Source organism: Pongo abelii, chromosome 18 (genome assembly GCF_028885655.2).
Source record: "Pongo abelii isolate AG06213 chromosome 18, NHGRI_mPonAbe1-v2.0_pri, whole genome shotgun sequence".
Taxonomy (NCBI): domain Eukaryota; kingdom Metazoa; phylum Chordata; class Mammalia; order Primates; family Hominidae; genus Pongo; species Pongo abelii.
In genome coordinates, this window is record NC_072003.2 from 2,603,748 (window position 1) to 2,627,472 (window position 23,725).

Below are 23,725 nucleotides of genomic sequence, written 5' to 3' on the forward strand. Positions count from 1 at the left end.
ATACAAAAAATTAGCCCGGTGTGGTGGCATGCACCTTGTGGTCCCAGCTACCTGGGAGGCTGAGGCAGGAGAATCGCTTGAACCCGGGAGGCAGAGGTTGCAGTGAGCCAAGATGGTGCTACTGCACTCCAGCCTGGGCAACAGAGTGAGACTCCGTCTCAAAGAAAACAAAAAGTTAGCCGGCGTGGTGGCGGGTGCCTGCAGTCCCAGCTACTCCCAGGAGGCTGAGGCAGGAGAAACTTGAACCCGGGAAGCAGAGGTTGCAGTGAGCCAAGATTGTGCCACTGTACTCCAGCCTGGGCGACAGAGCGAGACTGTCAAAAAAAAAAAAAGGCAGGCACGGTGGCTCATGACTGTAATCCTAGCACTTTGGAAGGCCAAGGCAGGCGGATCACGAGGTCAGATCAAGACCAGCCTGACCAACATGGTGAAACCTCGTCTCTACTAAAACTACAAAAAATTAGCCAGGCGTGGTAGTACGCGTCTGTAATCGCAGTTACTTGGGAGGCTGAGGCAGGAGAATCGCTTGAGCCCAGGAGGCGGAGGTTGCAGTGAGCCGAAATCGCCCAGCCTGGGTGACAGAGTGAGACTCCATCTCAAAAAAAAAACTGCTGGCCACAGGCCAGTGCTCGTAGTGTTCTTTAAACGAATCTGCACGGAGGGCCCAGAGGCATCCCAAACATTTTGGGAGCTGGGGCCGGGTGCTATGTGCGGACAGCGTCGGCGCTCCACCAAGCACAGCTCTGGGCAGGGACCTACGACAGGGAAGATTACCAGCCTCTTCCCCAAGGTGCCCCCCCTGGACAGGGCAGCAGGACAGGAGGTGGGTGACACCTGGAGAAAGCTGGGTCTTCTGAGAGCCAGATGAAGCGTGGCAGGTAGGTCCTGCTTGTAAAGGGCCTGACAGTCCAGCAGGCCAGAAACACACTCGGACCCAGAGTCCCGAGTTGAGGGCTGCTGGGGACCAGATGACAGAGACCAAGACAGGAAACCAAAAACCATGGTCCTCATTGCATTGAGGGGGCGCCTCCAGGGACAGAGCAGCTCCACCCCCTGCCCCCGCAGCCTGGCAGCAGCCCCAGGGTCGCACCTCTTGTGCAGATCAGCCAGCCTCGCCCCTCCCAGCCACCCCATTGCTGCCTCCAGGCTTATGCCCAGGTGCCTCTATCTGCAGGAGCCACTGACTCATTTGAAACCCCCAACCACGCTGTGACTGTACCCGTGTGGCTTTCCAGAGCAGGTGGTCTCTACCTGACCTTATTTCACTGGCTGACTTGCTCATGGCTCATCCCCCATGCCTACTGATGTTTGTCTCAGGAGGACAGGGGTGCTATCCCCCCCTACACCGGCCAGGCCCTGATGGGAGCCAGACGTGCACTGACTCAATGATCCACCAATCCCGGGGCCAACCCAGAGGACAGTGGTGTCCTGGAGCAGGGAGGCGGCCTAGATAGCTCTGTGGGGGTCCTGAGGAGGCCCCGACACAGGAGTCCAGGGCGGGAAAGACAGGCCTCCTCCTCCGATTAACGCCCGCCCACTCCGATTCCCCGCCAAAACCCAGAGGCAGCGGCTGACTCCCCGGGCTCCCGGCTGGCGTCACCGCCTCTGGAGCCAATAGGCTCTGACGTGGCGAGCTCGGAACGCCACTGGGACTGCGCGGGCGTCCACACCACCCACCGAGCGCGGCCACCGCGTTGGCGGCATGAGCGCGCTCGAGTCTCCCCCCGCGGCGCCCGCCTCGCCCCCCGGGCCGGGTCTGGCGCACCCGGAGCCCCCCGGGGCTCTGCGCGCCCTGCTCTTGGCCACGGGGGGCACGTGGCCGCGCTGCATTCTGCCGTTCGGTGCCGTGGCCGTGCTGGCTGGTGCAGCTGCCACGGCCATCACCTTCTCGCTGCGGGGACCCCGCCTGGACCTGGCCCAGGGCTCGTCGCTAGCCGCGCTCAGTGCGGGCCTGGGGCTCCTGTCCGCCGCCTTCCTGTGCTGGCGCGTTCGGCGGAGGCGAAGGGCCGGGCGCAGGGAGCCGGGGGCGCCCTGAGCCGCGGGCGAGGCCCCCTCCCATGGAGGTCACCGCGAGCCGGCCGCCCCTCCCGCCAACCTCGCCCCGGCCGGGCGGGCGCAGTGCCAAGCGCGGTCGCAGAGGCCGCCCGCCACACCCTATCCCCAAATCGTTTCTTCTGGAACCCTTTGGGCAGAGAAGGCCACCGGCCGTTTCCCTCGCTCCCTCTCTGCTTTCCCTCTCCTCCCTCCTCCGTCCAACGTCGCATTTCAGCTTTTGACTTGGCGCGCAGAGCTGGCGCGACCGCAGAGCGGCCTGGCTGGGCAGCAGTCTGCGAGGCTGGGGGATCGACCCGGCGCGAGGGTGCTGGGTGCAGGACAGCGCGATGCGGGCTCGGCCACACCACCCGCGGCTGGGAGCCGGCGCTGTGTCTGCTCGTGGGCTGTCTGCCTTCGGAGCTGGGTTGGAAACCCCCCGAGGCATAATAGGCGCTCAATAAATGTGCAATAGGTGAACAAGTCGTGGCTTGCAGGCGTCTTGGGGGGAGACAGCAGGTTCTGGGCTGGGCAGGGAATTATTAGATCCATGGGCATCTTACAGGAAAGACTCTCAGCTCCCTGCCGCCTAGGACTGTCCAGCCCATCTATGCCCTCTCCCCAGCCTGTGCCCCAAAGCTGGAGCTGCCACTCTAGGGGTGAAGGGTGGGATGGGGAGGGGGAGGCGAAGCACTGCGGCCTGAGTTGCAGGTGGGGGGAGGGGAGGCGGAGCTTCTTTGTTGCAGAAGGTGCCAGGAGGGGGCAGGGCCAGTGGAGAGGTGGGAGGTGGGAGAGGCCCCAGCCAAGGGCTGGGACAGGTGGCTAGGTCCCTGGAGAGCAATAAGTGCCGCTTGGGCGCTGTGGGGAGGCCCTTCCTAACTCCCAAACACCATCTGCGAGGGCTGGGGGTGGGGGCAGAGTAGCATTTGCAGAGGTCTGTTCCTGGGGAGAGGCCCTGTGACCAGCGGCCTCCTCCCTGGGGAGCTGGTGGTACAATGGCCCTCTGGGCCCACAGGGCCTCCCGCCGCTGCTGCTGACCCAGATGAACAATTGCAGCAGGGCTGAGCCCCAGGCACCTACTTTCCCCCACCCCAGAAGCCACCAGACATTCTGCAGACCCTAGTCCTGGCTCACAAGGAAGCTGAGCTGGAGACAAAGCCAGCCCTTCTGATGAGGGTGGAAGAGGCTGCTGGCCACTGTCCCTCCTGCAGCCTGGCTGGCAGCCAGTCTGGCAGTGGCCCTGACGTCCAGAAACAGCCTGGGTTTCCCCAGAGGCTTGTCTCTGGCCAGCGGGTTCCCTCTGTCAGGCCTGGGCTTTTCTCTCCACTGTCCCAGAATGATGATCTCAGCCCCCATAGTCCCCCCACGGTTCCTCTCACCCTTAGGGTGGAGTGTCGGGGGTTGGGGGTTGGGAGCCAGAAGGACCTTGAAGAGGGTGGTTGGGACGTTTCAGGTTCTAAGCTTGACCCACAGAGCAGAGCGTGAGCCCTGTCAGGTTCAGGTCCCTCACCTTGTAAAGGACACAATTCCCATTTTCTTTATCAGGAAGCTGAGGGGCAGGGGCCCTGTGGCAGAGAGAGCCCCTTAGCCCTCTCTGCTCAGTCCTCCAGTGGCCCCATCCCTGTGCCTCTGTGACTGTTACATGCAGATGTATGGCCAGGAGAAGGTGCCCACCAGCCAGTGTCAGTTGCTCCAGGAGCCAAGCCAGGTGCCCCGTCACCCTGTCTTCCCGTTCCTCCCCTCCATGGTCAGGCCCTCCTGCTCCCTCCTCTGGTCCTTCAGTTTCCCCTAGGAGGCTTCCGTGTCCTCCTGCGCCTCCTCTCCCAAACAGCGCGATGCTTCTGCCTCTCCATCCTCTTCGTCTTGGTCCTTGCTCATCTCTGGCCGTGTCCAGGGTAGTACCCACGTGGCCTCCTCCACCAGCTGCAGGCCTGGCCTCCCATCTGAAACGGGGCATTCAGGCCTTGATGCTGGCCCTGCACGGAACTTGTTCCCTGCCCCTCCCTGGGATGCTTGGCCTCCTCTGTCAAGGACCTGAAAGTAGGAGGGGAGGAGGTTTCTCTGACCAGAGCTGTTCCTGGACCCTCTTTGGTGGTGTCGCTCCCAGGCACAGCTACCCCATCCCCAGCTAGTCCCCAGGCCACCCAGCTGGGCTTCTGCCTCAGTTTCCCTGCCCAAACGTGCTGTGACGTAGGGCAGTGGGCTCTGGGTTGCGACCAGCCCCTTCCCATGATTAAACCCTACTCCCTGCCCCTGCAGAGGGGTCCTCAACAGCTAACCAAGCCCCCGAACCCCAAGAAGCCACCCCATACCACCCTCCAGCTTCCATGTCCTCCCTGCTAGCTGGGCCCATGGCAGAGGTGCAGCTAGAAACTTGCAGACCCAGGGAGCTTTGGGATCAGAATCTGGCCTGGTGCGGGGGATGCTGGCCTCATGTCTTAGCCCAGCTCAGGCCCACGGGGGTGCCCCCCTTCCTCAACACGGGCAGGAGACACTCCAATTTGTGCAGCTCTCAACCTGGGCCCGATACCACTTCAGGCTCATCAAATCCAACAGCTTCAGAGCCCGTGCTGAGTAACAGGCGTCTGGCAGATGAGGAAACAGGAGCCCAAGCCATGCAGCCAGAAATGGGGCAGTTTGGATTCAAAATTAGACCTGACCGAATCCTGGGTTCCTTCTACTCGAGTAGATGCTGCTTTGGGGATGACCCTTCAACTGGTGGTTACTTGGCTTCCCTACCCGGGGAGCATCCAGGGCCTCTGCTGTGAGACCCGGGGCCTTGCCTGCCTGATGGGCTTCAGGGAGGAGGTGACCCAGACCCCCGTCCAGCACGTGGCACAGCCCCAGGAGCAGTAAAGGCCTGGCTGTGGGCCCAGGACCCTGCTGGGTGGTCCCCCACGGGCGGCGAAGGTTGAGCTGTCCCCCTCCAGACCCCTCCCGCCAGCGCATTCCTGGCTCCCCGGCCCCTCCCCTGGCTCCCGGGCCTCCCAGCCCCCTTCCCCGCTGGCCCAGCCCGCGTCTGAATCTGCTTCTGATTCCAGCTCTGCGATGAGGCCCCCTCCCCTCCCCTCCCTCCTTCCCGACCCGAGCAGCCCCGCCCCCGGCTGGGCCCGGGCTTGCGCCTGCTGCGCCCCCCACCTCCTCCTGGCACAGCTCGTCCGCCCTCGCTGCAGCCGGGAGGAGGCGGCGGCCCGTGCACCACAGGCCCCGCCCGCCCACGGCCCTTCCCGGGAGGCCGGGAGACCTGCTCTGCCCGGCCCTCGGTGGGTGAGTGCGAGCGGCGGGTGGGGCCTCCGCGGGCGGAGGCACCGGGAGCGGGGGCGACGCCTGTCATCGCCCTAGGCCCAGCGGGAGGACGCGCCAACATCCCCGCTGCTGTGCTGGGCCCGGGGCGTGCCCGCCGCTGCTCCCACCTCTGGGCCGGGCTGGGGCCGCCCCGGGGGCCCTGTTCCTCGGCATTGCGGGCCTGGTGGGCAGAGCCGCGGAGGCGGCTTCTTTTCCCCGAGGGCAGCGTCTTGGGGCCCGGCCGCTGGCTGACCCGCAGCGGCTCCGGCCATGCCTGGCTGGCCTTGGGGGCTGCTGCTGACGGCAGGCACGCTCTTCGCCGCCCTGAGCCCTGGGCCGCCGGCGCCCGCCGACCCCTGCCACGATGAGGGGGGTGCGCCCCGCGGCTGCGTGCCAGGCCTGGTGAACGCCGCCCTGGGCCGCGAGGTGCTGGCTTCCAGCACGTGCGGGCGGCCGGCCACTCTGGCCTGCGACGCCTCCGACCCGCGACGGGCACACCCCCCCGCCCTCCTGACTTCCCCAGGGGGCACGGCCAGTCCTCTGTGCTGGCGCTCGGAGTCGCTGCCTCGGGCACCCCTCAACGTGACTCTCACGGTGCCCCTGGGCAAGGCTTTTGAGCTGGTCTTCGTGAGCCTGCGCTTCTGCTCAGCTCCCCCAGCCTCCGTGGCCCTGCTCAAGTCTCAGGACCATGGCCGCAGCTGGGCCCCGCTGGGCTTCTTCTCCTCCCACTGTTACCTGGACTATGGCCGTCTGCCTGCCCCTGCCGATGGCCCACCTGGCCCAGGGCCTGAGGCCCTGTGCTTCCCTGCACCCCAGGCCCAGCCTGATGGCAGCGGCCTTCTGGCCTTCAGCATGCAGGACAGCAGCCCCCCAGGCCTGGACCTGGACAGCAGCCCAGTGCTCCAAGACTGGGTGACCGCCACCGACGTCCGTGTAGTGCTCACAAGGCCTAGCGCGGCGGGTGACCCCAGGGACATGGAGGCCCTCGTCCCTTACTCCTACGCAGCCACCGACCTCCAGGTGGGCGGGCGCTGCAAGTGCAATGGACATGCCTCACGGTGCCTGCTGGACACACAGGGCCACCTGATCTGCGACTGTCGGCACGGCACCGAGGGCCCTGACTGCGGCCGCTGCAAGCCCTTCTACTGCGACAGGCCATGGCAGCGGGCCACTGCCCGGGAATCCCACGCCTGCCTCGGTGAGGCCTTGGAGGGTGGCCTGGGGACTTTGGACCCAACCAGCCTGCCGCTGACCCTAACCCTCCCTGCAGCTTGCTCCTGCAACGGCCATGCCCGCCGCTGCCGCTTCAACATGGAGCTGTACCGACTGTCCGGCCGCCGCAGCGGGGGTGTCTGTCTCAACTGCCGGCACAACACTGCCGGCCGCCACTGCCACTACTGCCGGGAGGGCTTCTATCGAGACCCTGGCCGTGCCCTGAGTGACCGTCGGGCTTGCAGGGGTGAGCCCACCACCGGCCACCTGCAGGCCCTCACCCTCTGACTTTCCAGATCCCCAGACAGGCTTCTGACCAGACCCTTCCCACCTCTGTCCTCAGCCTGCGACTGTCACCCCGTTGGTGCTGCTGGCAAGACCTGCAACCAGACCACAGGCCAGTGTCCCTGCAAGGATGGCGTCACTGGCCTCACCTGCAACCGCTGCGCACCTGGCTTCCAGCAAAGCCGCTCCCCAGTGGCGCCCTGTGTTAGTGAGTGACCCTGCCCCGCCTCAGCCACCAAGCCAAGGCCACCCCAGCTCCCTGCTGTTGTCCCATCTGTTCCCTGAGCCCTGCAGATCTCTCTGCCCCTCCATCACAGGCCATTCTCCCTCCCTCTCTGCAGAGACCCCTATCCCTGGACCCACTGAGGACAGCAGCCCTGTGCAGCCCCAGGGTGAGTGGACACAGGACAGAGCCTCAGACTGGCATGACTTTGGGGGAGGGGGCTCTGGGAGGAGAGGGTGGGGAAAGGGAGTCTGTGCCAGCCTTCCACCTTCTACCCAGACTGTGACTCGCACTGCAAACCTGCCCGTGGCAGCTACCGCATCAGCCTAAAGAAGTTCTGCAAGAAGGACTATGGTAGGTGCCCTCAGGCCTCCCGCGGACCTTCCCTCCTCCGCCAGCTTCCCCTTGGAATGCCTTGACCTTTGCTGGGCCCCAAGGCCCATCCTCATCCCTCAGGTCCTCCACGGGCAGCGACCCCGCCCCTTCAGCCCCCACTGTCCTCCTGGTGTCCTCCCCGTGCCTCCCCCTACCGCGGGCAGGCCGCCCCTTCGTGACCCCGCCCCCTCTCGCTCTCCCCGCAGCGGTGCAGGTGGCGGTGGGCGCGCGCGGCGAGGCGCGCGGCGCGTGGACACGCTTCCCGGTGGCGGTGCTTGCCGTGTTCCGGAGCGGAGAGGAGCGCGCACGGCGCGGGAGTAGCGCGCTGTGGGTGCCCGCCGGGGATGCGGCCTGCGGCTGCCCGCGCCTGCTCCCCGGCCGCCGCTACCTCCTGCTGGGGGGTGGGCCTGGAGCAGCGGCTGGGGGCGCGGGGGGCCGGGGGCCGGGGCTCATCGCCGCCCGCGGAAGCCTAGTGCTGCCCTGGAGGGACGCGTGGACGCGGCGCCTGCGGAGGCTGCAGCGACGCGAACGGCGGGGGCGCTGCAGCACCGCCTGAGCCCGCCGGCTGGGCGGGGCGGCCGCTGCTCCTACATCCAGGCGCACCTTCACCCTGTGCCTTCGCCTGCCAAGGAGCCCTTGCTCGCGTCGCGCGTGTCGCCACCTGGGCCGCCGCCCCGTCCCCGCCGGCAGCTCCCTCGGTACCTCCTGCCTGGCCCTGGGGGGATGTGACCGGCGCAGCGACAGCCCGCCCCGCACAGAGGCGGGTGATATGACACACCCAGAGGACCCCATGGTCTCCCGCCCTCTGGCTGTCGGCCCTGTCCCAGGGGCACTGGGATACCCGGAAGGCTGTGAATCCTTCGTGATGCCGGGCCCTCTCGGGGATCTCAGATCATCTCCGGGGCCGCTGTGATGCACCCCCACCCGTGCGGCGACCCGCCAGGGAGCGCGCTGACCTCCCCAAAGACTGTGGCCACCGCAGGCGCCTTGGACCCCCATGGGGGGACAGAGCGTCCCCTGCCTCCTGCAGCCCCGCGAGGGCGGTGGCCTTGGCCCCCTGCAGGCTGGGCGTCCGCGTCCGGGTGCCCCGCGGCGTCTGCTGCCGGGTCCCGCATCTTTCTTGGCCGCCTGTGTCCCCGTCTGCGGGCTCCGTCCGGCCGTCCCTCTCTCTGCCGCGTCTCTGACCCTCGGCGCCACGGCTCCTCAGCTCAGGGCCCGTCCCAGAACCTCCTTCCAGCCCTTCTCCCCCGACTCGAGAAGGGACGTCGTGCCCACGCGGTTCCAGATCCACGCGTGACCTGGCCGGGCGGCGACTCCGACAGGCGGCTCTCCCGGCCCCCGATGCCCTCGGCAGGGCCGTGCCACCCCCCGCCCCCCTTGGCTTGTACCCCCGGGACCGCACTGCCGTTGCCTCCCCTCCGCGCGGGACCGGTTCCCGGCCGGCCTCTGCTTCCGCCGCGGCAGCCGCCGACCGTCAGCGCGCATGCCCAGAGCCGGGCAAGCCGGAGCTCCGCGGGCGCTCGGGGGTGGGCACAGGGCGAGAGCTCGGCGGGGGCGGGGCCGAGCGCGCGCGTGCGCAGAAAGGCCGGCGCGGTGAGCTGAGGAGAAAGCGGCGCGCGGAGGTGGGTGCGCTCGGGGCGTGCGGGGGGCGAGTGGCGGGGTGGCCGGGCCGGGTCCCCGCTGTCACCGCGGTCGGCGCGTGCTGGGGGCGGGAGCGTGGGGGCCGGGCTGCGGGCCCCATTCGAGGCGGGGATCCCCGGCCACGCGGGGGTTGGGGGCTCGAGAGCCCGGGACAGCCCGGCGCTGCAGCTGCGGCTTGGCCTACGGGCGGGGGCGCAGGAGCGGGACCCCCTGGGCGCGAGGCCCGATCCCTGCTGGGTCGCTGGCCCCCGGCCCGGCCCAGGGCATGGTGTCGTCTGGAAGAGTGACTGTGTCACTGTTTCCTTGGGGCGCTTTCCGTCTCCGCAGGGTCGGAAATCCTCTTCGGGGCTCGGTGAGATTGCAACAGATTCTGATACGTCCTGCCCTGTGGACCTGCAACGGCCCCGGGCCCCGCCCCGCCCTGCCCAGGGATGACACACGCCCCCACCGACCACCCGCTTGGGGGTCCGCCAGCCCCCGGCCCTGTCCAGTGGGGGGCCCCTCTGGGTGCGCCGTGCCAGGCGGCCGCTGTCTTTCGGGCCCTGGGAGGTAGAAGCCAGGGACTCCCAGCCCTGAGCCAGCACAGCGGAGGGGAGAGCCGGCCCCACCTGGGCTGGGCTGCACCTGTTCCCGCCCCCTCCAGGCGGGAGTCCCCGCGGCCTGGCCACAGGCTTTCTTTGACGGCCGTGCCCCGCAGGGAAACGCGCTGTGGCCCCCGGGTTACTGCTTGCGGGGGTGATATTAAAGGCCAAAGGTTGTCTAAAAGCCACCTGGGTGGTGTGGAGGTGCAGGTGGACTGTTAGGTTGGTGGCTGTGGTTGTGAAGCCGATGTCACTGTCTTTACCCAGCAGCTTATTCCAGAAAGGGGGCGTCAGCCTGCCCTTCCAGTGCTGATAGAAGCACTAGCGGGTGATTTTTCCCTGTTTTGCTGTGTTTGCTCTGGAGTCACCAGGTGACTTCCAGGCAGTGTGCAGAAGGAACCGTCCCATTATTTGGCACGTGGGCCGTTTCCTCCACCCAAGGTCCAGGGCTCCGTCTTCACAGTCTGTCCTCAGCACACAGTAGGCACCCGTAGATGGCGCACGTGGCGTTTCCTCCGCCCGAGGGCCAGGGCTCTGTCCTCAGCACACAGTAGGCACCTGTAAATGTTTGCTCAGTTGCAGCAAAGACAAGCAGTCAGGTTCTTTTCATTTTAAGGAACACACACTGGGAAAAAAAAACCAATCCAGATTAGAGGAGATCAGAAAATCTTATGAAGATTTTACAGTTACTGTTCCTAGCCTGTGGCATGACCCCTGCGTGCACTGCCTTTTATTCTGAGGGTTGATCCTCATCTAATCTGAACACTCAGATAAAGGCTTTACATGGAGTACTTATTGGGGAGTGCTTGCTCTACTTAGAAGCCTGTCTTTCCCTGTGAAGAGGGCTGGAGCCACACTGTTCATCTTTGCTTCCCCCCGGCCTGGGCAGGGCCGGACTGGAGGTTTTGTCTACATGATGGGTGAAGTGGATCAAGGTCCTTTTGTGGGAATGATAGATGTGAACTATTGCAGTGGCTTGCACTGGGTTGAGGGTGACCTTCCGAGATGCAGAAGTAATCTAGGCAGGGTTTTCATAACAACAATAAATTTGGCCACCCAGGGTCTGTAAAGTCACCTGTAGGGTAGCCTTGCTAGCTCTTGCTGACCACACCTGCCAGGACTGTCCAGCAGGCTCGAGTGACCTTGGGCATGCAGTGTTGCTCTTAATTATCTACAGATTGAGCCAAGCTCCGAAAACATATTAAATGTTTGCCTTTATATGGTTTCTGGTTTAAAGTACATAAGGACAATGAAGCAGGTTACAAAAAAAGCACTTAACATTTACCCTGTTCAATGTTTTACCTGTCTGAGCATACCTTTTCTGTTATGACAACTCTGTAAATGGAAGAAAGAAGTCCTTTTCAACTCAAAGCAGCAATTTCAGTGGCTGTTTTCAAACATTGCCTTTCAATTGGAGATAAAATCAAAGAAACAAAACCTCAGGCTTTTTACTGAGGACCAAATTGAATTCATTATTCAATGGTTTTCTGTATCCTTTCAACATGCGTTTGTTAAGCGAGGTGCAGTGGCTCACGCCTGCAATCCCAACACTTTGGGAGCCTGAGGTGGAAGGATCACATGAGCCCAGGAGTTCAAGACCACCTTGGGCAACATAGGGAGGTCTCGTCTCTATAAAAAATTAGCCAAGTATGGTGGCTTGTGCCTGTGGTCCCAGCTACTTGGGAAGCTGAGGCAGAAGGATCACTTGAGCCTGGGAGCTCAAGGCTGCAGTGAGCTGTGATTGTGCCACTGCACTCAAGCCAGGGCAACAGAGTGAGACCCTGTCTCTGAAAAACAAAACAATAAAAATTCATTTATTGAATTCACACTTCATAGGCAGCACCATGCCGTGCGTTCTGTGGATTTGATGTTAAGACTTGGTCTCTGCGCTTGAGCTTATAGTGCAGTGAGGAGACAGGAGGATAAACACATGGTGGAAGCTCCCACAGAGGTGGACAGAGCCTTCTGTGGGCGCAAAGGCGTGGCATCCAGCTGGATTGTGGTGGGGGTGGGGCTCTGAGATGGACTTGAACTTCATTTTGAAGGATGATCAGGAGCGGCAAGAACAAGTGAGGGAGAGTGCCTTCCCCCAAAGGGACAGTGGATATAAAGTGGCAGGCGTGGTTCCTGCCCACCAGCTCTTGGGAGAAGGGCAGTGGTGGCCCCAGGGTAGACTGGGTGAAGTGAGTGAGCTAGGCTGACAGCAGACTGGGAAAAGCCTTGAGTTCTACCTAGGAGTTTGAATTCACCCTGACTGGCATGAAGCCTCTGAAGATCTTGGGTTTGTGAGTGACTTGATCAGAGGTGGCCAGGGAGGTGAAGGGCCGCACAGAGGCCAAGGCCGGTTGAGGGACTGTCATGGCACACCCAGAGACATCAGCACAGAAAAGAGCAAGACTCAGCTGGGCTCGAGGGCTCACACCTGCAAGCCCAGCATTTTGGGAGGCCGAAGCAGGAGGATCGCTGGAGCCCAGGAGTTGCAGGCTGCAGTGAGCTATGATTGTTCCACTGCACTCCAGCCTGGTCAACTCTGTTTCAAAAGAAAAACGAGAGCAAGACTCTGAGACAAGTGGCTACAGGATGGGAAGAGCCAGGGAGGACGGAGGGGATGTTCCAGGACTGAGCGGCGGGCAGTGCCACACCCCATGCAGAGTGTGGAGTGAGGGGGCGGGTTGGCACCATGTGGAGATGGCCATGAGGTTACTGCGAGACGTCTGAGCAGTAAGCATTTGTGTTTTGGCCTGGAGCCAAGGAGAATGTACTAGACGAGAGCATTTTGGGGATGCTGTGTGCCATCCAAGCTGGGGATTGGGTTGGGACTTCCCAGGAGAATTTGTAGAGTGAGAAAAACAAGACAGAACCCTGAACCCTGTGGACTCCTAATATAGTCTTAATAAGGTAACAGAAGGCCAGTCAGTAACCTGTTGCCTTTTGTGGGAATGGGGTGGGGTAGTGGGCTTTTAATTTTCTTTTCTTTTTTTTTTTTTTTTTTATTGAGATGGGGTCTTGCTCTTTCTCCTAGGCTGGAGTGCAGTGTCACGATCAATGGCTCACTGTAGCCTCAACCTTCTGGGCTCAAGCGATCCCCTTACCTCAGCCTCCCAAATAGCTGGCACTAGAGACTTTTTTCTTTTCTTTTTTTTTTCCTTTGAGACAGGGTCTCACTCCCATTGCCCAGGCTAGAGTACAGTGGAGGAATCATGAGATCATGGCTCACTGCAGCCTCGACCTTTTGGACTCAAGCAATCTTCCCACCTTAGCCTCCTGAGTAGCTGGGACTATAGGCGCACACCACCATGCCCAGCTAATTTTTGCATTTTTTATAGAGACGGGGTCTCACTTTGTTGCCCAGGCTGGTCTCAAATTCCTGGAGTCAAGCAGTTCTCCCACTTTGGCCTCCCAAAGGCTGGGATTACAGGCGTGAGCCACAGGGCCTGGCCTGGCCTTTTAATTTGTCTCTTGGAGTGAAGGATGGAGTATGGGACGTGGGGGATGCCGGTGTCTTTGCAGTGGCCTTCTTGTCTCACGTGTCTATTTGCCTTTTGGGGAACCTCTAGCTTCAGTGTCGCTCTTCTCAAAGGACCTGGTTCACCTGCAGTCCAAGGGTCGCTCCTCTCAGACGTTCCCACAGGTAGGGCTCTGGGAAAAGCCTTCTCAGACCCAGAGACCCAAGGCTGCAGAGCCCTCAGGGGCACCTCACTCTCCTTCCAGGACCCTGTTTCTGTGTGGTCCATCAGCATTGGCAGCAGGTACAACTTTGGAAAAAATCTACTAAGAACAGAGGCCACGCGTGTGATGCGTCCCCCACCCCCTGAGTCCTCCACCCTGAGGGACCGAATGGGTGAGGCAGGGGAAAGGCTGTGCTGCAGAAGCATCCCCTATCTGCCCGCGGCCGGCACGTGGCCCCCCAGGGCTGGCTGAGCCTGTGGATAAGGTTGTGAGCTGTTATCTACACCCTCCAACAGAACCTGCTCACAGGGGCGCAGGCTTCACGGCCTCCGAGGACTGTGTGTATGCAGCCACGGCTTCCTGCAACCCTCCCCTGTGTGCTCTCTTCTTTTTTTCTTTTCTCTTTTTGTTAATTTTTTTTTTTTTCTTTTGAGACAGAGTTTCGCTCTTGTTGCCCAGGCTGGCGTGTAGTGGTGCGATCTTGGCTCACCGCAACCTCCACCTCCTGGGTTCAAGCGATTCTTCTGCCTCATCCTCCCTAGTAGCTGGGATTACAGGCGTGCGCCCCCACGCCCAGCTAATTTTGTATTTTTAGTAGAGATGGGGTTTCACCTTGTTGGCCTGGCTGCTCTCGAACTCCTGACCTCGTGATCCGCCTGCCTCGGCCTCCTAAAGTGCTGAGATTACAGGCGTGAGCCACCGTGCCTGGTCGTTGTTTTTTTTTAAGAGACTGGGTCTTGCTCTGTTGTCCAGGCTGGAGTGCGATGGTGCAGTCACGGCTCACTGCAGCCGCAACCTCCTGGGCTCAAGCCATCCTCCCACCTCAGCCTTCTGAGTGGCTGGGACTACAGGTTCTTGCCACCACACCTTCCTGATTTTTTATTTTTTTGTAGAGACAGTATCTTACTATGTTGCCCAGGCTGGTCTTGAACTCCTGGCTCAAGGGATCCTTTCGCCCCAACCTTCCAAAGTGCTGGGATTACAGGCATGAACCACTACACCGGCCTGTTCCCTTTTTCTTACAGGTCATTGAGAACACACCACAGGGGACCTGGGAATCTACTGAGGATACAGATTTCCCACAATCTGAAACTGTGTGTCTGCCTGATTGTTACATAATTTTAATTGGGTGCCACACACCGAGAGAGATTGTTTACTGGTGGGCCATTCTGTTTCCAGTAAAAGCCCTTCCACTCACTGTGGCATGCTAAATGGAGCTCATCACATGGTCCCTTCAACCTTTCCTTGAATCGTTTCCACCCCTTCCCTAATTACCCTCTGTGATCCCTTTCCCGGCAAGGGTCCTTCTAGCCTTCCTACCTTGGTAAACCTGTGGCCTTAGGATCGAGGTGTGGACATTAACTTTTCTGCTCTGGCGGCTTCCTGGGCTGTCCTCTCCCTGTTCCCAGCACTCAGAGGCACTGTCCTCTCCCTGTTCCCAGCACTCAGAGGCGCTGTCCTTTCCTGGCAGCCTAGTAAATCCCAGGCCTCTGTTTTGGGCCCTTTGGCTTCTTGGTGCCTGTTATGCTGAAGCGTAGAACTGTCTTAGTCAGAGCTCCAAAGGATACTCACCGGCCCACGCTCTCATGGAGCTGGGTAGTTCTGACCAGGCTTGCCCTCTGGGGCCCTGTCCTTTGACCATGCTGTCTCTATCACTTCTGAGGCTAAAGCTTCGTCACACTGCAAGACCCAGCTGAGGCAGGCGTTGGCGCTGGGAAAGCACCCTATCACAGCACCTGCACCTTGAATTGGCATCGTCAGTACACCTGACCTGGGCTGGGGTGGGGCCATGCCTCTGTACTCCTCTGTACTCAGGTACCTGGCACACTGGCATTCAGGAAGCATGTCTTGAATGCCTGTTAAAATGATTAGGACCGGGCGTGGTGGCTCACACGTGTAATCCCAACACTTTGAGAGGTCAAGGTGGGAAGATGGCTTGAGGCCAGGAGTTTGAGACCAGCCTGGGCAACATATTGAGACTTTGTCTCTACCAGACATAAAAAGTAAATAAAAATAAAATGATTAAACCTGCACAACTCCACCTCGAGCTGGGTCTCTCCTCAGGTCTAAAGACACTTGCTGAGAACCTGATGTGTGCCTGGCCTTCCAAGGCACACCGGCCGCTGGCTTGGAACTCAGACCAATCAAAATTCCTGTGCTGCTGACAGCTGAGCTCTCTTCCTCTGGTTCTCCTCCTGTGTCCTGGGGGGTGTTTTTCCAGACCTGCTGTGGGGAGAACCTTTGGGCTCAGATGATAAAGATCCTGAATTAGCAGAGTCCTGTGCCTGCTCCAGCCCCTGCCTTTGGGTGAACCAGACCAGGCTGGGGAAAGAAAGATGTCTGGCTATGAAAGGGAACAGGGAACTGTCTTGAGTGGCTGGCCAAGGTTGAGGCTCAGCCTGCCCCTGCTCAGGCTCCGAGCAGCAGGCTCAGGAGCCACAGTTAGGCACGTTTGCACTTCCAACCATCACAGGCAGGCAGGCCAACTGGCCCATGGTGTGGTGACTAACACCTCATTAATGGTCATACCCCTTTTGTACCTGGCATGTGCCCTCCATTGTGTGCCTCCAGGAAAGAGCCCACTATCAAGTTCCCCAGTCAGCGGCTACTTGGTAGTCACTGTGGCATGTCAGTCACCATTAATATTTGAAAGATGCCTATTCTCTGCTTCAGGCTGAGGCAAGCACCCCTTACCTTCCTGTCATGTGAAAATGCCTGTAGGAAAGGTCACACCTAGGGTGGGTGGACTAGTAATGCTCCCTGTTGTTATTTGGCCTTCAAAATTAAATTTGTCTTGGGCCCAAGTGGTTTGCAATTTCTCTGAGTCTCTGCCCGTGTTCTTCTCTGTTCCCTCCTTCCCAGGGTACACTGGACATAGTGTGAGACGCTTGGGTGCAGAAGTCACGGTCCGGTAGCAGGGCTGGGTGGATAAGCCAGCACCACGATGGTGGCTGTGCTGGGCGAGGGTGAGGACAGATGTGGACAGGAGGCGTGGAGCTCTGTGAGGGCTTGGCCCTGCCCCGGAGGTCCCATGGAGGCCTGTGAAGGAAGGGCGATTGGACTGAGCAGAAAGCGAAAGGGGACAGGTGTGTCCTGCCTCTCTGGACAGTGACATTCCCACAGTGTAGTGTGGGGACTGCAGTTGGCACTGTGTGGCCAGGGCTCCGGAAGCTGTTGTCCGAGGGGCAGGGAGGGGCTGGGTCCTGAAGGGCGGGGGACACCAGGAGAGGGTTTCGGGTGGAGAACAGTGACCGGGTGAAGCCCTGAGTGGGCAAGAGGCTGGGAGTAGGAACTGAATTGCTCTGGAGTCACATGGAGTGTGAATGTTGTGATTGTCCCGGAGACATCTGGGAAGCAGCTGGAGGGACGGGCCTGGACCTCAAAGAAGGATTCTAGGCTTAGGAGAGGGCAGGCTCCACTGGAGAGACAGGCACAGGCGCTGGAGGAGCAGCCGCGGAGAGGTGAGGAGACGCCTGGCAGGGAGGCAGGCGGGATGAGGCCCAAGGCAGCTGGGAGATCTGGCGGCCAGCGCGGCCAGTGGCGGGAGGGCCGGAAGCCGGGTGTCGTCTGCTCTTGCCAGCCACTCGGCTCAGAAGGAAAACGGAGAAGAGGTGGAGCTGGAGTGGAGCCTCAGGCCCTGTGGTTTGCTGTGTTTGGGGCCCGCTGTCACAGCACTGGGCAGCCTTGGAGAGAGATGGGGAGCTAGGATCCCCAGAAGGTGAGAGCCAGGACTGAGGGGGTGCCTTGGTCTGTGGTGGGAATGCAGAGAGCTGGGAAGCTCGTGCCTGACAAGCCCCCTTTCTTGGGGTAGAGTGGGTGGGACGGGGCAGCTGTGAGCTGGAGAGGAGAGGGTGTCGCTGAGGTGTGCGGCGAAGGCTGCCAGGTGGCACCGAGGGCTGGGCCACTCGAAACCGCTGAGCAGGCGGCAGGACTTCTCCCTTTCCCCTCGGCCGCTCTTGTGCCTCGGGCTGATTTCCTCATGCAGTTTATCCATATGGCTGAGACAGGAGTGTGGGGTTGGCGGGCGGGAGTTGGGGCTTGGTAAGACGGTCCAGGCTGAGCTGGCAAGAGAGAAAAGCCAGAGCGGCTGGTGGATGGGGCGAGTCGCAGCTCCGAGTGGGAGGAGGGTGCTGAGGGCTCTAGGACGGGGTATGGGCGGGTTTATGAATGTGCAGCCTCTGGAGTGGGTAGAGTGGTTTTCTGGAATGCCCGGGGACTGGATAAAAAAGTAGAGATGTAAAGGCTTTTAAAGTTCTAGAGGCCACGGAGCTTCCAGCCAGGACTGTGAACTTGGCCCTCAAAGGAGGGCGGCACAGAGAGGAAGGCCCTGAGCGGGAGAGAGAGGAGGCGGGTGGTGATGGGGAGAGCCCGGCTGCTGCTCGGCCCAGAGGAGGAAGGGTACATTCGGGAGAGGACGAAGACTTGGGAGTGGTGTGTTTGCCGTAGACAACTTCCAGAGCAAGAAGGCAGGTGGGGAGCAGGGGCCGGGGGTAAAAGGCAGATAGCAAGGTAAGGAGGCGTGGGGGAAGACCAGCGGCTGTGCTCACCGTGGTTAGTGACACCGTCACCATCCAGCCCCGGTCAGACATGGTCCTATAGCTGAGAGTCTCACCAGGCAGTGGGGGCACAGGTCAGGGAAATGAGATCGCCAGAGGAGCATTCTCAAAATGTGCCCGTGCAGGCATCTCCCACCCCTGACATTCTGCATGGGAGGACTAGGGGGTGCCCACTCTACATGCAGCAGACCCCTGGTGGTCACTCTCCTCTTGGCCTCCCTCCTCTCCTCCCCACCTCACCACCCCCAGTGGATGTTTCTGATGGCTGTGGCCTCTGCACATGCCCTCCAGGCTGCCACACCACAGATCTTTCTGGAAGAAAAGCTTGATCTTGCCTCTCCACCCCGGTACTCTGGTGGTGCCCTGTCACTATTGGGATGGGGTGGGGAGCAGGCCCTGTTACCCGGTTCCCCACCCCCACTGCTTAGAGCAAGTCTTGTATTTCCCTGCCGCTGAGTGCAGGTCTTCCCCCTGCCCCGCCTCCCCACGCCCAGTCTGCTGTGCCAACCCCAGCACGCTGTAACCGCCTCCTAGAAGGGCTTCCGGAACCCCTTCAGCTCCCTGGGGCATGCGACCACCCCGGGGCCTCTCTGCTTCCACATGTGTCTACAAAGCCACTTTCTGACCTCACTGCCAGGTGACCGATTTCTCTCTCAGCTCTTCCTAGCTCAGTGCCAGGCGCCTAGGAGGCACTCAGGAGAAGGTTCCAGAAAGAACGGGTACACCTGAGTGCACAGACGAGTCCAGTGGCTGTCTTCCATCGTGGTGACTGTGCCAGCTCCATTGTTCCAGGGCTGAGGCCTAGGGCGGTGGGGCTGTATGGCAGGGGGAGTGTCTGCACTTTGGGCCTCTGCCTGGGATTTGTGTCTCTGAGGCATCCAGCAGATTCTTGGAGGACAGGATTAGGTGTTCCCTGGCCTTTCTCAGCAGGTAGGTGGGAGGCCTGGGCCCCTCATGAAGAAATCAGACTTTGTGTGGACTTGCAAGGAAGGTCCCCCAGCCGGAGGACGTGTCAATCCCTCCCTGGGGCTGAATGCTGGGGCCACCTCTCCCCTCATGCCTGCCATCCACACCCCGCTCCAGGTCTGCTTTTAGGCCCCAGTCCCTGCCCCATCCAGTGTGTTCTTCCAGCGTCCCTCCACCTACTCTCCCAGCACCTCTGTGATGTTGTGAAATATCTATTTGGTCTTTGTCCTTGTTTTGTGAGATACAACTCCTGAAATCCTCAGAATCTCCGTGGCACTCTTTCTGTGCGCTGGTGTTGACTGACAGCTTCCAGTTGGCGCTGGTCACTGGAAAGACCAAGGCAGGATTAGCGGGTTAGAACTTTCAGCCCCACCCCCAACCGCGGGGAGGGGAGAGGTCCAGAGGTGGAAGGTCAAGTTGATTGCCAGTGGGGTAATCAATCATGCCTACTTAACAAAGGCTCCATGTCAACCCTAGAGGACAGGACTTGGAGAGCTTCTGGACAGCTGAACGGGAGGGAGTGCCTGGAGGGCAGCACCGTGTCCCTCTCCCATACCTCACCCTAAAGGTCTCTTCATCTGTGTCCTTTGTAACAACCTTTATAATAAACTAGTGAATGTAAGTGTTTCTCTGAGTTCTGTGTCTGAGGCTGCTCCAGCAAATTCATTGAACCCAAAGCAGGGGTTGTGGGAACTCCAACTTGAAGTTAGTTGCTGAGAAGTTCCAGAGGCCTGGACTTCTGACTGGTGTCTGGGGATGTGGGGGGCTTATGGGATCTGAGCTATCTCCAGGTAGATGTCTTCCGGTGTCGGGATTGAATTGGAGGACGCCCCGCTGGCGCCCGCTGCAGAATGGATTGCTTGCTGCTGGGAGAAACCCCCGCATTTTCTGGGTCGCAGATCCTGTGCCTATTGCTGTGCTGGTGTCAGAGCAGAGGAAAACGTGGTATGAGAGTTTTTCCGAGAGTCCAGACACGCTTCCAGGCTCTCTCCGCCACCCGCACGCCATCTCTACCATTCCCACCTGGCCGCTGCCGCCTGTGCCCCAGGGTTTCCGGGCACTCCGAGCTTCCCCGGCTGGCAGCGAAGCTCTCATCCCTGGATCTTGCGGATCTTGCGCCCGGGGCTGGAATGCCTGTGCTGCCCTCCCCTGCCTGGCAGGTGTGGTCAGTGCTCAGGAGTGGGCAGGGCCTGCCGGTCTCCCTAGCCTGCAACCAGGTTTCCTCCATATCCCTGCAGCACTTAGCAAGGTCCAGGGGCTTCTGTGGGGAGCGAGAGTGTTTTGGATCCCGCTGGGGGAGCCCGCTGAGAGGAGCCTGCATCTCCTATCACGTGAAGCCCGCCGGGGCCAGAGCACCTCCTTCCTGTGGTCCCTAGCTGCGGGCGTTGGGGTTCCCCACTCATGGGGCCCGGCCTCATTTCCTCTTCCTCTTCATTCCCGGTCCCACTCCCAGGAAGTGGTGAGGGATTGCTCAGACCAGATGGGAAGAACTGAGACGAGCGGCAGCTGACGCCCATGCCCTGTTCTGTGGCCCGTGACTGAGGTCCAGCCACACAGAACCCCGGGTCCTTGATAGCTTGTTAGCTGCTGGGACGGGGGCTGTTCTTGTGGCCAGGATAGGTGTGGTGGTCAGGCCAGGGCAGGATGGGGCCTAGGCCTGCAACCCCAGCTCTTCAACCTGGAGTCCTGGCGAACACTGACCTACGTTGGGACAGGGCTGCCTCTTGCCCAGGGGGCTGCAGTTGGCCCCTTGGTGGCATCTGGGAGTGTGTGGGAGTGCCCTCTGTGCTGTGGGCCTCATCCCCAGGGCTCTACCTCCAGCCTGAGCTGCTCTGGCATTTGCCCAAGAAGCATCTGTATTGAAACTGGCTTTGAAAACTTCACAGTGGAGCTTCCCTGGGCTGGAATTCTCTGTTTATCGCTTGCCCCCGCCTCCAGCATCCCCAAGTGGCCTGGGCTCTGACTCCCACTGTCAGGCCACAGTCCTGTGGGATCCAACCCTGAGCCGTCTCTGGGGGTCCCCTCATCTTCTCCACCCTCCCGGTCTAGACTCTGCCTTCCTTTCTCCCTGGCTCCCCTTTCCCAACCGTTCCTCCTCCAGGGCCACCAGGGGATCTGATCGGGTCACCTGCCTAGACTCTCCTCCTACCCAGTGTAGGGACACCCGCCTCTTAGCGCACCCCAGCCCCTCAGCACTGCCAGGGCCGCCCAGCTCGCCTTTGCCCACTCTTGCCTCCACGTCTGAGGGGCACCGTCCCCACCCACAGGCTGCCTCCATGCCTTTCTGCCGCTTCCACAGCAGCAGGCACAGCCCTGCCCGTGGGGTTCCCCTAGCACTTCCCGAGCTGCCGTGGTTGACAGCCTCCTCTCAAGCCGCCTCTCCCTGGCACAGAGGCAGCGCCTCAGTGGAGGTCTGTCATATGACGACCTGCAGGACGAGGGAGCCGCGGTCACATGCTGCCTCCTCCCGTTTGCTGTGACCCGGGACAGGAGCGGTCCCCAGGAAGGGAGGCGCGGTCCCCAGGAAGGGAGGCACGGTGTCGGGGTTGGCAGTGGCCGTGTTAAAATGTCATCAATGAGGCTAAATGTGTGTTCTGTCTTTGTCACATGAAAGAGAGTTTGTTTTCAAATCCAGTTGTTTGGGAAAATCACATTCCTCTCTGAAGAAGCGAGACGTGCAGAGGCCTGGTGACTCAGACTGTCAGGCCTGGAGTTTGGTGTTGGAGTTTGGTGTTGGAGTTTGGTGCTGGAGTTTGGTGTTGGAATTTGGTGCTGGAATTTGGTGTTGGAGTTTGGTGTTTGGGGATGGCAGGTGGTGTTACTAGCGGCAGCCTTGCCGGGGTGGCTTGTGTCTCCAGGACTCGTGGGAGGGCCCTGGTACTAGAAGTGGCCGAGTGCCCTGGAGTCCCAGACCTGGGTGGGTCCTGCCTGTGCTCGGGGACCCTCCGGAGCCTCTCTCGGAGGTCCTCCCTGTCCCAGGATGAAGGGAGATGGAGCAGGAAATTAAGTCATCAGCAGCCAGCAGCTGTGGGATTGTGTTCTGCCCCGAGGCTGGGGTGAGCTGCTTGTCTGCTGGAGCCAAGGGGCCAGGGGCCCGGCTGGGGCCCCTCCTGCCCCATTCTCCACTGTGAGGATCCACTTCCTCCCACATCCATGCTACTGCCCAGCCTCCTGGCTAGAAATTAGTTCAGGGCGCCTCACCCTTGACAGACAGCCGCCACCCAGCCCTGGCTGCCTGCCTCTTCCTGTGGGCGCCTTCAGGGGGTTTGCTGCCGGGGATGGATTTGGGGGTTTCTTGGAGCTCCCATGGAGTGAGGACATAGGCTGCTGTTGGATGTTCCTGGCTGAACACCAGTAGTCTGGCAGGAACTGCCCTCCCTGGGAAGGCTGCTGGGGCTGTGGCGGGGTGGGGGTCTGAAAACCTGTAGCCATTTAAGGGGCCCCTCTTCACATGTGGTAGAGCCAGCACTGTGCCCTTTGGCCAGAGGGCACAGTGGTCACATGTGTCAGCTGACATACCAAGATAACATTTTGGGGAAATAGAAATCACTTATACTCATTTGCACATAGCTTTTTTTGGGGGGGGGGGGGCGGTACGGAGTCTCGCTCTGTCGCCCAGGCTGGAGTGCAGTGGCTCTATCTCGGCTCACTGCAAGCTCTGCCTCCCGGGTTCACACTATTCTCCTGCCTCAGCCTCCTGAGTAGGTGGGACTACAGGCGCCCGCCACCACGCCTAGCTAATTTTTGGATTTTTAGTAGAAATGGGGTTTCACCGTGTTAGCCAGGATTACAGGCGTGAGCCACCGTGCCCGGCTGCTTTTTTTTTTTTTTGAAATATTTGGCCGGGCACGGTGGCTCACACCTGTAATCCCATCACTTTGGGAGGCCGAGGCAGGTGGATCACGAGGTCAGGAGATTGAGACCATCCTGGCTAACATGGTGAAACCCCATCTCTACTAAAAATACAAAAAAAAAAAAAAAATTTAGCTGAGCGTGGTGGCGCATGCCCGTAGTCCCAGCTACTTGGGAGGCTGAGGCAGAAGAATCCCTTTAACCCGGGAGGCAGAGGTTGCAGTGTGCCGAGATCGTGCCACTGCATTCCAGCTTGGGCGACAGAGTGAGACTCCTTCTCAAAAAAAAAAAAAAAACAAGAAAGGAATATTTGCTTTGGAGCGGGAACAGAGTGAGACCCTGTCTCAAAATGAATGAATGGGGCATGGCCCAGTGGCTCACGCCTGTAATCGCAGCACTTTGGGAGGCTGAGGCAGGCGGATCACGAGGTCAGGAGTTCGAGATCAGCCTGGCCACCATGGTGAAACCCCATCTCTACTAAAAATACAAAAAATTAGCCAGGCGTGGTGGCGGGCGCCTGTAGTCCCAGCTACTCGGGAGGCTGAGGCAGGAGAATGTCTTGAACCTGGGAGGCGGAGTTTGCAGTGAGCCAAAATCGCGCCACCGCACTCCAGCTTGGTGGACAGAGCCAGACTCTGTCTCAAAAAATAAATAAATAATAAATAAATAAATAAACGAACGAACAAATGAATACGAACATTTGCTTCTGATCTGCAGGTACCCTGAGCTCTCAAACAGGCATGGCGTTTATGAGGAAAGGCCACGTAGGTCCCTGGAGAGGCTTCCCGTGTGAGAAAGAAGCCGCACTGGGTATGGAGGGCAGCTCGGCTGTGGAGAGAGGCATTAGGAGGGGACGGTGGCCTGTGAGAGAGCTGCCTCTGGCCCGTGCAGTTGCACCTCCCTCTGCAGGACTGGCTGCTTGTTGACCCGCTGGGACCGTGACGTCCCAGGCATTCTAGAACACCTTTCTAGCACCTGGCCTGGGACCCTGTAAGGATGAGAGCATCCTCAGGCAGCTGAGCGGTCCTGGCCGGCCGGGCTGGGTTGAG

General features: G+C 60.6%; 2 protein-coding genes across 9 annotated transcripts in view; both read left to right on the forward strand.

Moving 5' to 3' along the window:
• Window positions 1–5,180: 5,180 nt before the first annotated feature.
• On the forward strand, window positions 5,181–8,374 carry NTN3 (netrin 3). The gene is made up of 6 exons (XM_002826007.4): window positions 5,181–6,514; window positions 6,587–6,775; window positions 6,872–7,021; window positions 7,155–7,205; window positions 7,316–7,390; window positions 7,618–8,374. Exons 1-6 carry the CDS (start codon window positions 5,587–5,589, stop codon window positions 7,965–7,967), a joined length of 1,743 nt encoding a protein of 580 aa, XP_002826053.4. The 5' UTR covers window positions 5,181–5,586; the 3' UTR covers window positions 7,968–8,374.
• Window positions 8,375–8,977: 603 nt separating this feature from the next.
• TBC1D24 (TBC1 domain family member 24) overlaps window positions 8,978–23,725 on the forward strand; it is a 30,530-nt gene continuing 15,782 nt past the window's right edge. For 2 of the 8 annotated variants that reach the window (XM_054534603.1, XM_063717511.1), the window contains exon 1: window positions 8,984–9,033. The gene's annotated coding sequence lies outside the window, so the exon portion shown is untranslated. The other 6 variants (XM_024233938.3, XM_054534604.2, XM_054534601.2 and 3 more) reach the window with 6 other exon arrangements.

Coding starts and splice junctions, on each gene's coding strand:
- NTN3 (XM_002826007.4), top strand. CDS start 5,587: ATGCCTGGCTGGCCTTGGGGGCTGCTGCTGACGGCAGGCACGCTCTTC. Junction 7,022..7,154: donor CCCAGTGGCGCCCTGTGTTA/GTGAGTGACCCT, acceptor CCCTCTCTGCAG/AGACCCCTATCCCTGGACCC. Junction 7,391..7,617: donor GTTCTGCAAGAAGGACTATG/GTAGGTGCCCTC, acceptor CTCTCCCCGCAG/CGGTGCAGGTGGCGGTGGGC.